The sequence below is a fragment of the Henckelia pumila genome, chromosome 4, assembly GCF_033568475.1.
Source record: "Henckelia pumila isolate YLH828 chromosome 4, ASM3356847v2, whole genome shotgun sequence".
Lineage (NCBI taxonomy): Eukaryota > Viridiplantae > Streptophyta > Magnoliopsida > Lamiales > Gesneriaceae > Henckelia > Henckelia pumila.
The window spans coordinates 19,354,343-19,365,427 of NC_133123.1; the positions used below are offsets into that span (position 1 = coordinate 19,354,343).

The 11,085-nt window shown below is 34.1% G+C and overlaps 1 protein-coding gene across 1 annotated transcript; it reads right to left on the reverse strand.

Moving 5' to 3' along the window:
- Positions 1–7,462: 7,462 nt before the first annotated feature.
- On the reverse strand, positions 7,463–9,479 carry LOC140866286 (WRKY transcription factor 22-like). Its single transcript, XM_073271247.1, has 3 exons — positions 8,994–9,479; positions 8,686–8,799; positions 7,463–8,041 (listed from the first exon to the last, which is right to left on the reverse strand). The coding sequence occupies exons 1-3, from the start codon at positions 9,395–9,397 to the stop codon at positions 7,600–7,602; spliced, it is 960 nt and encodes a 319-aa protein (XP_073127348.1). The 5' UTR covers positions 9,398–9,479; the 3' UTR covers positions 7,463–7,599.
- Positions 9,480–11,085: the final 1,606 nt, after the last annotated feature.

Below are 11,085 nucleotides of genomic sequence, written 5' to 3' on the forward strand. Positions count from 1 at the left end.
CACAATATTTAAAAATATATTTGAACATTTAAAATCTCAACTTTGAAACATTAAAATCTCATGCGAAATAAATAGCATGAGAAACCTTTTGAACACACTCTTTTGATCCTTAATACATTACATAAAAGCATTTATTTAAAAATAACTTTTAAATCATAAATAAATAAATAAAATAACTTAAAATTTATTTAAAATTCATTTAACACTCGTGAGTAGATAGATGGATTTTTTGGGTACTACAATACATGTTATGGAAAACTCGCAATAACGTGATTATTGAAAGGATAATGGTTAATGTGAATGAGATATTTTTAAAACATTTCATGAATTTCGATACTTATACATGCATGCCCGGACCTGTTATATTAATTTTGAGGCAAGTGCCTCGGGCCCCAAAATTTTGGGGGCACCAAAATTTTAAAAAATTACTATTATGGTATATAAATAATTCACGATCTCATCTCATGAATAATAATTAATGGACAGTAACATGTGATGAAGATTTGAAGTCTCACTTAAATTATCTTTTTATCCACATAAATATTCAGCAAAAATCAATAATCAATTCAGAATATATCTAGCAAGTTCCCACTAAAAATCAAATCCCCCCATTATATGATGATCAAGCTCGCTATCACTTGATATTTGTTTATCGATTCGTTTCAGGATATTTTCTAACACTTGAATGCATAATTTTTGTGATCCAACAGAAGTTGCATTTACCGAAAGAGGGTTTTTCAAGTTGAAGTTGTGCGAAACTCATCTTCGATCAATTATGTTATATAAAAGATAAATGAATTGGCTATGTATCAATCAAGAAAAAAAGTGCTGTTTGAGAACACTTTTAGGCAAAATTAATCATATTTTCGTTCCAAAATTGAGAGACAATCAATATTCAAGTGAACATTTATCGGTTCAAAACATAAATTTCACATTTTGTTTGGATAATATTGACTTTATTAGTATTTATTTATTACATATTTTTATATATCTTTAATTTTATTTATTAAATTTATGTTATTCATACTATCATATTTATCGATGGAAAAATATATGAATTTTAAGCTTTAAGGGCAGCAATTTTTTTACACTCGCCTCAGACTTAAAAAACTCAGGTTCGGCACTGTATACATGCATGTATTATTCTTCGACTTCTTTTAATGACATTTAGATTAACTCACTCATTTAAGAGTATTTACAATCATTAAAAAATGATTTTTAGCTTTGAATTTTTTAAAAAATAAGTTTTTGTGTTACTCTTAAATGCACATTGTGCGTTAGATTTTGATTTAGCTAAAAAAAACTGATCATATAGTGATTTTGAATCTTATAAATTATTTTAGTAAAAAAATTAATAAATCACTTATTTATCAAACACTACCTAATTTTAATTTTTAATTTTTCACTGTTTTAAAATATTACCCACTTCTGATTTTCTCAACTTTTTCATTACTTGTACAATAACACAGTTTTTTTTTATTTACAAATACTTCTTATAGTTATTTTATGTCGTGGGAACCCAACATTTCGGTGCGCACTAGGTAAACTGTAGTAACTCATTCCGGAATTACTAACTAAGCAAATTAGTTTAAGTATGCAAAATAACTTAAAACACAATAATCAATTAAACCAGCAAAAACTTAAATAACTCAACTAAAACTACCGGCAAGAATACGACCGGCCCCAAAACAAATATTGATAAATGTTATACAACCCTATCAAAAGTAATACTAAATTCCACAAATGAAAACTTGGTATAGTACAATTCACCATGCTGCAGCTCAATTAATGACCGCTACCTCCCGGATTCGTCCAACCTAAGTCATGCCCCGTAGAATGGGGTGTCTGTTAGAAAATCAAATATCTAAGTTTCGGTGTTTGACATTCAACTGTGCACATCAACAAATTTAAAAGCAGAAGTTGCGGAACAGAAGCAGAAGAGTAAAGAGAACCAATAAACAATAGATGAAGAGCAGAAAAGCAAATCAATTGTGGGGACCTCGGGTTGTTAATCTCATTTTAGGGCAACTAATGATTAATTAAACAATTAATCAAACAATTAAAGAATAATAAATCAAGAGCAGAAATTTTTTTTTTTTTTAAAAATCTCAGAGCCTCGCTCGATCGGGCAAAGTCAGCCGATCGAGCGAGCAAAATATCAAATTCTCGGGTCTGCACATTTTTGGCCTCGCTCGATCGGGCAAAGTTAGCCGATCGAGCGAGCCCAAAATGCTCGATTTTCTGCCTTCAATTTAAGGGCCTCGCTCGATCGGTGAACTTCACCCGATCGAGCGGGCACCATTTTCAGAAAACATCAGAAGACATTTTCTGCTGTCAAGCTTGGAACAATGGCAAGATCCTTCAAATAAATTCAAGTCTATACATGATATAACATCTGAGAACATGCATGTAATCATATACGAAGTCTCTGGCATCAAAAAATGCATTGAATACATCAATTTGAATAACATAATAGATATTAATTGAGCAAGCTACACAAAGACTCAAATGTGAGCTTCAAGTTTATAAGTTCATATCAAGTTTGATGCTATCTAACTACCATTCTTCTGCTTAAAACCCAAGTCCACACTTGCTAAGTCTCGCTCCCAATCTGTCAATGTCGTCTCAACAAAGCTCATGCCCCATGCAATGCACATATACAAAACAAAGCAACAACCGGATAAACTCCGGTGAGAAATCATTCTCAGTATAATCGACATATAAATGCGTTAAATAAATTCATATCAACTCTAAACATATCAACTCAAGAATAGAGTAAAAATAACGCATATATTGACTCAACTTCAAATCAAAACTCAATTTATATAGCGCGCTTATCTCAAGAATTGATTCTTATCACTTCATTGCCATCAAGATTCGTAACCGATCTTGACATGGATATCCATCTATCGTAGCCATTACGGGCTAGAAAATAAGGTTAACCGCAACCTTGGCATAGAATCAATTCAATATACAATCATATCAAAAGCAATAAAGATCCACTACCTGTGATGGATCGACAATACATAAGTTCTACCTCAAGAACAAATACTTAAACAAGTATGTGGTTTGTTCGAGATAACTCAAGAATAGTCGTTCTTGAGTTTCACAGTCCCTGACTCGCGATGTCGTCATTATACCTTTCATTCTCGAGTTGACGATGGTCCACATCTGGATAGGAAGTACCACAACTCATAGCAAATCTGCTCATTCAAACATCAATCATCTTCACTCACATTCACTTCAATCTTGATCACTTCTTCTTTGGTTTCAAGTTGAGGTTCTTGAGTCAATAGTCTCCTATTAAACTCTGAAACATATCATCAAAACATGTATATCAAGCCTCATTCTATTCAATCATTTCAGAATTGAATCAAAATCATCAATATAGATTCAATCAACATTATTTCAAACTTCAACTTTTTCTTATTCGATATAACTCGGAGTCTTGAATCGTTAGCCTTCGAAACTCAACTGAAATCGAGAAATAAAAATGCTATAACATTCATAACATCTAAACAACTATCTCAACTCAGTTATAGGCTATCAAAAAGATGTCAAAACATCAACTGGTATTATAGCGATTGAAAATCGAAAATCGACTCGGTATCGAATTCCTTTCTAATCAATTCAGTCATTCGTATCACTTATATCAGCTGAATTCATCATTCAATTCATCATATCAGCAGCTATAATCACATGTTAACAAGTCAAAAACATGCTGAAACAATGACAAGTTCATTTCTAAATTCATTTCCAATCCGACTGCGATATCGAACGGCATACGAACTCAAAGACACAACATAGTTTCATAATCTGATATCTGCCATATTTCGTTCTTCAAAACATACTGAGAGAACAAAATACTTACATCAAATCGAAGCCCTCGTCGCAAGGATTCCAGAACATCTTTCGGAATTGAAATCGGACGAGCGAAACAAAAGTTATGGCGATTTGAAAATCGAAAAGCAAAGGAAATGGAAGAGGGTTCGAGCTCCTCTGTTCACTTTCTGAATTCTGAAGTTTCTTACAACTTATGCACGTGTACAAGCTTAAAAATCTGATTAAATCGGATATGTATTGCATAAATTGAAATTTAGTCCCTCAAGTCTTCAGTAATTGCAATTCAGTCCTTGGCCTTCGTTTTAATTCAATTTCAATCCAAAATAATTTAAGAATATTAGAATTAAAATCGAAACTCTAAATATTCCCAAATTAAATATACTCGGATTAAAATTAAATAAATTCGAATTAAATCAATAATCCCGGCCTTTTGCACTTTAGCCCTCGAATCTTCGATATTCTCCAATCAACCCCTGATCGGGTTTTATCTTCAAAATACATCTTCTTTAATTTCAGAAATATGGAATTTAATCTCAAATTCCATAAATATTCAAATCAAATATTTATTATTTTAATTTAAGAATTCTCGGAATTTAATTCTCAAAATCCGTAAATTCTCAAATTAAATATTTTCGGCTCGGAAATTAAATCTATCATTTCCATAACTTCTCAAATCAATATTAGCCCATAATATGGAATTTAATTTTCAAATCTCATAATTAATAATTTAATATTTTTGGGTCTTACATCAATAGAAGCAGTAAAAAGAAGTCAAAGAGAAGAAAGTTGACCAGTATTCAACTGGCTGCTAAGCAAAACTAAAGGGAACAAATAGACCAGTTGAATGGAAGCAGAAGCAGAAGCAGAAGAGCAAACCAGCGGAAGCTCTCTGTTAACCAGTCAAAGCTATTAACCCCTATACAAGGTCTCTCGTACACTGATACAATCAGAACTGTGCAAGAGGCAAAAATAGTACCTTCTACAGAGAACTAAAAGACAAAAAAACGGCTACAAACCAACGGATGTGTTTGAATTATCAAGATGACTGTTATTTTGTACCTATAAATAAGAGACCACAACTATTAGGAGAACTATCTGGCTCGCAAGAACTCACAATCACTCATATCATGTCTTAGAACAACTGAACACTTTCAGTTGTTCATGACATATAACCAGTAGAGGAGTTCAAAGCATTCATTGTAGATCATATCAGAGTCGAAGAACACTCAACACACGCTTCAAGTAGATCAGATCTTTTTACGATCATTTTGTGTGAAGTGTTAATCTGTAAACTCGTTATTCATACATTTGAGATGTTGCAAACCTCTGTAACCTGATTTTAGTCGAGGGTTAAAACCAGTAAAGAAACTAGGAGTTTCAGCAGTATGCAATGGGGTAAGTCCTAGATGAGGTGGGCTGTTAGTCAAAGTTTTAGTGAGTACCTTCTGGAAACAGAAGAAGAGGTAGAGCAGTTAAGTCTCCAAACATCCAAAAACAAATTCTTGTATTTTTTATTTCCTGTTGAAAACACACACACACATCCAGTAGACCATTTTTATATAAGTTCAATCTCTCAGTTGATCTTATTCCACACAATTGTATATTTGTTAGTTAACTGTTTTGAAGAATCAGAGAAAGGATAGTTCAGTGGCTCACACTGCTGAACTCACTACCAGAAGCAGTAGGCGACTGCTTCAGAAACTAGTGCTAGAACAGTAGCAACTCACTACTAGTAACTAGCACTCCGATCCTGGCAGTGTCCAAAACCAAAACGAGAACATGAGCTAAAAATTCTCAATACGAAAGTATGAATATACACATGCTATGAATGACAAATTCAAATGAATGAGTACCGAAAACCTATCACGGTAGAAACTCTTGCTCAAAAAATGGCGCCATGGTATGTAGCACACTAGGTCGTTGCATCAGAAAATACTCCCATACCATAAGAATTATGTGGAATAACCGGATCCAAATCCATGGAATCCATCCACAAATTAAAACCTTGGTTCTGAGAAACCCCTCTACTGATAATATCAAGGTATATGCAACAAAACATGATAATGCATGCAGCATAATAATCGTGACATAATAAATACACATAAGCCATTCTATATAAATCATGCAAACATAAAACATGAATACTCAAACCACGGTATCTCGAATAGTACGTCTGTAACTCATAATAAGCAACTTAGCGATACTGGCTTTCTAGTCTAAGCCTATAAACAGATAATCACTGTATCACTAAATGTCTACCAAAAGTCTTAACTTGACTAATAGCTACTCGCTGAAGTTAATCAGTGACTAGCGATATACATGTGTTCGTAGTCAGCTCTTTGATGACGATTTCCCTAAACTCAAGGCACAACACTGCTACGATCTCGATAACGCCTCGTCACCGCCTAGCCCTCGAATACGTCGCCCAAAAACCCTTAAAACTCGACTATAAACGAGAGAGAAACTTGGAAAAGTTTTGAGGCAAGTGAAGCTCTCGGTCCCTATATATAGACCTCGATCGGAACGTCCGATCTCTCGTTCGAAGCTTCCGAACGCACTTCAAAACTTCCGATCGTCCTTCCGAACTCCCTCTACCGAACGTGTGTCTCTGATTGGACAATACACTGCTGCCGACACAGTTCGAACCTTCGGAATTCTTTCAAGTCCAATCACCAATCAAAACACATATCCTTTCTAACTGACATGAGATCAGAGCTTTTGATCTGTTGTTCGGTGCTTTCAAACTTCTTGGTACTTCCGATTAACAACACTAGCTTCCGAACTAGTTCGGTGCTTTCGAACTGCTCTTCGGAGCTTCCGAACTGTCCCAACAATTGAAACTCTCGGAACCATTTTTGGTTGTCTTGAATATGATTTTCATGCTTCATAATGCAAATGAGAACCTGTTAATCATATTTAGACAATAGATTAACTTAATTAGGAGTTGGGCTACTACATAAATCCTCTCGCTAATTAACGTGATTAGCTTGCAAACTGCGTTGCTAGGTAAACCGCACTGAACAACGCCTATAAAAAGATTGACCGAAAAGATGTTGGTAGGGAGAATCGAACTCCTAACCATTAATTGTCAATAACTTACCTAATATTTCACCAATTCGGACCCCTCAATGAGGACAAATACTTCTTATTGTTATTCATGCTTGTATGCAGTGATTATTATAAGGCTACTTGACAGTATATTTGTAGAACTTGGATGCAGGCCCGGAGTATTATATATATAATGCTTTTTAATCAGGATATATTTGGATTGATAGTTTTGAAAGCCATGATTTTAAGTTCTTGACTTATTTGGATGAGATAATATCAAGTGGATCTCAAATCCAATTTGGATGGATAGCCACATTCATGAACCACATTTTAACTCAAACTTTAATTTTAATTCACATTTACAACACTTATTTGGATGAGATAATTTCAAGTGGATCAAATCCAATTTATATAAAGTTAAACATTTTCAAGTTTCAATAGTAACTATAATATATTTCAAATATACCCATTTTTCGTGCCATGTGAAATCCATTTTTAAAATCTTTCCTATATATATATATCATATTCTCCCATGCAAATGAAATCCATAAAGTACCTAAACGCAGCTTTAGTTTTGTGCACGATAAATTTAATGGAGAGCATATGATTCCGTGTTGTTAAATAGATACGACTTATATTAGTATATTCCATTAAAATTAGACTTCAAATTTTATTTTATTTTTCAAAAAAAAAAAAGAAATTTGATATTCATCTACATGAAGTTCTTGCATGACAATCGAGGCCATCAAGAAAATCCAGACCCGAGAAGAAGTCATCGTTGAACATGGAATCTGAGATGTCGAACTGGTTGTAGTCATCGTCGAAGCCACCATCACTCGAGATGGGCAATATTTGATCATTTTCTTCTTTCATCTCCTGTTTGATTGATGAAGACGCCTGGAGATCATCAAGGGGTTTTGGAGAGACTAGTGTAGTAGCAATGTTAGCGTCTAGTTTGGGTGTGTGATTTGGGCTTTTGGGATTGGGAAATTTCTGCCTGACGGTACCGGCTAACGAGTTCCTTCGAGTTGGCTGGCTATGGCTGTGCTCGGCTGTGTAGGTTATGATAAACATTCCTGGATCACTGCAACTTTGCTCCACTTGCTTCCTTGCCAAACAGCCCTTTGAGCTACTACACCTGTAATAGCTTCTGTACATCATGGAAACAAAAATGTTTAATATTAAACTAAATAATTATATATTCAGTGAAATATATATCTTCAACATTTGTTAATTATCGTGTTATTAACAAAATCTTACCCTTTATTTCTATTTTTAACATGTATAAATTATTTAGTATATATTTTCCGATAAAGAAAAATGCGAAGTAACTAAATCGCCATTATTATATCATGACTTTTGGATTGAAACCGGATTGGCCCACATAATCTATCATTCTATAGCATGTACTAATGAGGAAATGAAGGACTTGATTAGAGCATCTAATAAGGGTTTCCCCTTATGATCAAACACTTATGATCTATCGAGTCGTGGATGATCAGATAATTTATCATAATTACATAAAAAAAAAATCTCATTATTAGTTTCGTTTCGAAATTTTAGATCATGATCGTACTTGAATGCACGAGTTCTGAAACTGATGAGAAGTGTTTACATAGAAGCTCTGCAAACACTATCTAAATGTGTGACACTTAGATAGTGTTTGTGAGAGTTTCTAAAAAGCACTTCGCAACTTTTTCTTAAAATTTTGATAAGAAAAAGCTGAGAAGCGATTACTAGAAGTTCTACCAAATACTACCTTAGTACCGAGCTAGCTAGAGATGGAGATTGAACCTGGGATAGGGTGAGCCCTTGATAGGTTTCTGGCCATATTTGCGCCAAGCCCACAAATCAGAACCAAGGCCATCTGCGGAAACTTGAATCATCACTCTTTTTTGCTGATTCTTCCTGTGAAAAATTATATTAGCATAATTAACTACTACAATTATTAAGGAATTATATACTTCAATCAAAATATTTATATATAACCCAGCCCAAGTAAGAAAACAATTTCAAATGAATTATATATACATAAGAATTACTGCTGTTTTCTGTAGTTTAAAACCCTAAAACCTTTGTTGTTTGACCATTACACGACGCACCTTCTCTTATATTTTGGTGTATAAGCTCCTCCATCAACTTTAGCTACAAATTCACCAGTCCCTGATGATCGATCAGATTGATCATGATCAGCCTGCTTGTCTTCAACCGCGTCGTCGTCGTCTCGGGGTCGATTTTCTTGAAACTCGGAACCTGATTTCTGTGTGGAATTAGGAAGAGGATGGCAGATTCCAGCTGGGTAGAAGGGCTTGTAAAGCTTTTCTAATTCATCACTATAGGAACCAATCGACATGTGGAAGAACTCTGGATAACTCGAACGGAACCCGTGATCGACGCTCTGATCTTCTTCGTCCATGTGGAGAATCTTTGTCAAATGATCGCCGCTGGATTGCCTGACTATGGCTTGAAGGCTCCAATCCTCCATGCTATCCACAACGTCAGCCATCAAAAATAGTTATTGGTACTTCTTGACTTTTCAAGAATGTTTTTTAGAAACAGTTGTCAAGCAACCAAATATTAAATTACAAACTAATTATATAAAGCATACACATATCACTATATATATGTATGTATATATATAGTAAGTAATGCTAACGACTGATTCAAACCATTTAACGCCGCAAAAGGATTTGCCGCTAAATTTCTATAAAATAATTATGAATAAAATTCTGCTTCTTAAATATATCACACAAAATTCTAAACATGGTCATGTAATTGTCTGATACAGGCTTTAGATCCTCCCATTAGTTTAAATTTGATCTTACTACACTAAATTGGTTTTGTTCATTTAATCTGATTTTTTCTTAATTGAGCGCGACATATATATGAGACAGACATATAATGTCGAATAATATCTAACACCATTTGTTAATTACGATATCCCACATTGAAATATTAAACTAATAAAAACTAGCTTATAAACTGATCATGAGATCACACCACTAAATAAGCAAGCTTTTTGGGATGGTCATCTCGTGGTTTATTATCTAACATTGGTTCTCTCTCGTAGTGGAAGGGCCGACCTAGGAGGGGCGACCTAAGAAATAGCTACCACCAGATGAAAGGTAAGTGAAAGCCGTCTAGAGGGGGCCGACGTCCGGGTCGGCAATCATGTTACGATATTTCACATTGAAATATTAAACTGATAAATTAAGAATAACTTATAAACTCATTGATGTCACACTACCCAATAAGCATCCCTTTAACAATTTCAAAATTCTAAATTTACGTCACTAAAATGTAGGCGGGGAAATTAGACATATTTACTTCACTAAAATCAAATTTTGACTAATCAGATTATCAGAGCATCAAAACCTTGTTTAGACGAGGTATAGGATGATTTTCGTTAGTATCTCGGTAAACAACGGCATAATATTATTGTTATTATTATTATTATTATTATTATTATTATTATTATTATTATTAAGAAGAGTTTCTTTCGATAAGATGAAGGGCCGCAATATATTGGACTTTTAACTCGTTTTGTTTATTAATAATAATTCAAAAAATTAGGTTTCCGTTGACTTTTGCTTGTTGTCAAAGGAAAAAAACTGTATATTATAAATATTATCACACGCTTTCAATCGAATCCAAGCTTTCATAGTTTGTATTATTGACTGACTTTGAACGCTTATAATAGAAATTAGGGGCCCTTTGAAAGGTGATGTTTATGGCTTGTTTGCACAAAACAATTGACTTCGTTGTGTTTACATTAGGATTGCGTTTTCGTTGGTGGGGGTGATTCCTCTTGATCATAATCTTGTTCCTATAACAAAATTTAATAACGACAAATTTTAATTTTGGTTTCATACATTTGATTCTTTGCAATTTTGGTCAGTTTTAGTCTTTTATCTTTCAGTTTTGGACAATTTTTGTTTTGTTTAATTGTGAGTGTTGATATGACGACGAAATTGCACAAATCAAAGTTATCTCAGCCCTTCATTAACGCTAAATAAATGTATAGGGATGACAATTTTCCCCGCGGATTCGAGTACTTGCGGGAAAAATCCGAAACGGGGCGAATTTGGGGGAGTATTTTCGGGTATGGGTTCAGGTTCGGGGATTTTTAAAAATCCCCGAAATATATTGGGGCGGGTATGGGGATGCTATCACCATCCCCGAACCCGCCCCGAT

What these genes read in the sequence shown, in the direction of transcription:
- LOC140866286 (XM_073271247.1), bottom strand. Translation starts at nt 9,397, where the DNA reads ATGGCTGACGTTGTGGATAGCATGGAGGATTGGAGCCTTCAAGCCATA. An exon ending in ACACCAAAATATAAGAGAAG is followed by an intron (nt 8,800 to 8,993) that starts GTGCGTCGTGTA and finishes AATTTTTCACAG; the next exon opens with GAAGAATCAGCAAAAAAGAG. An exon ending in AAGGGCTCACCCTATCCCAG is followed by an intron (nt 8,042 to 8,685) that starts GTTCAATCTCCA and finishes CATGATGTACAG; the next exon opens with AAGCTATTACAGGTGTAGTA.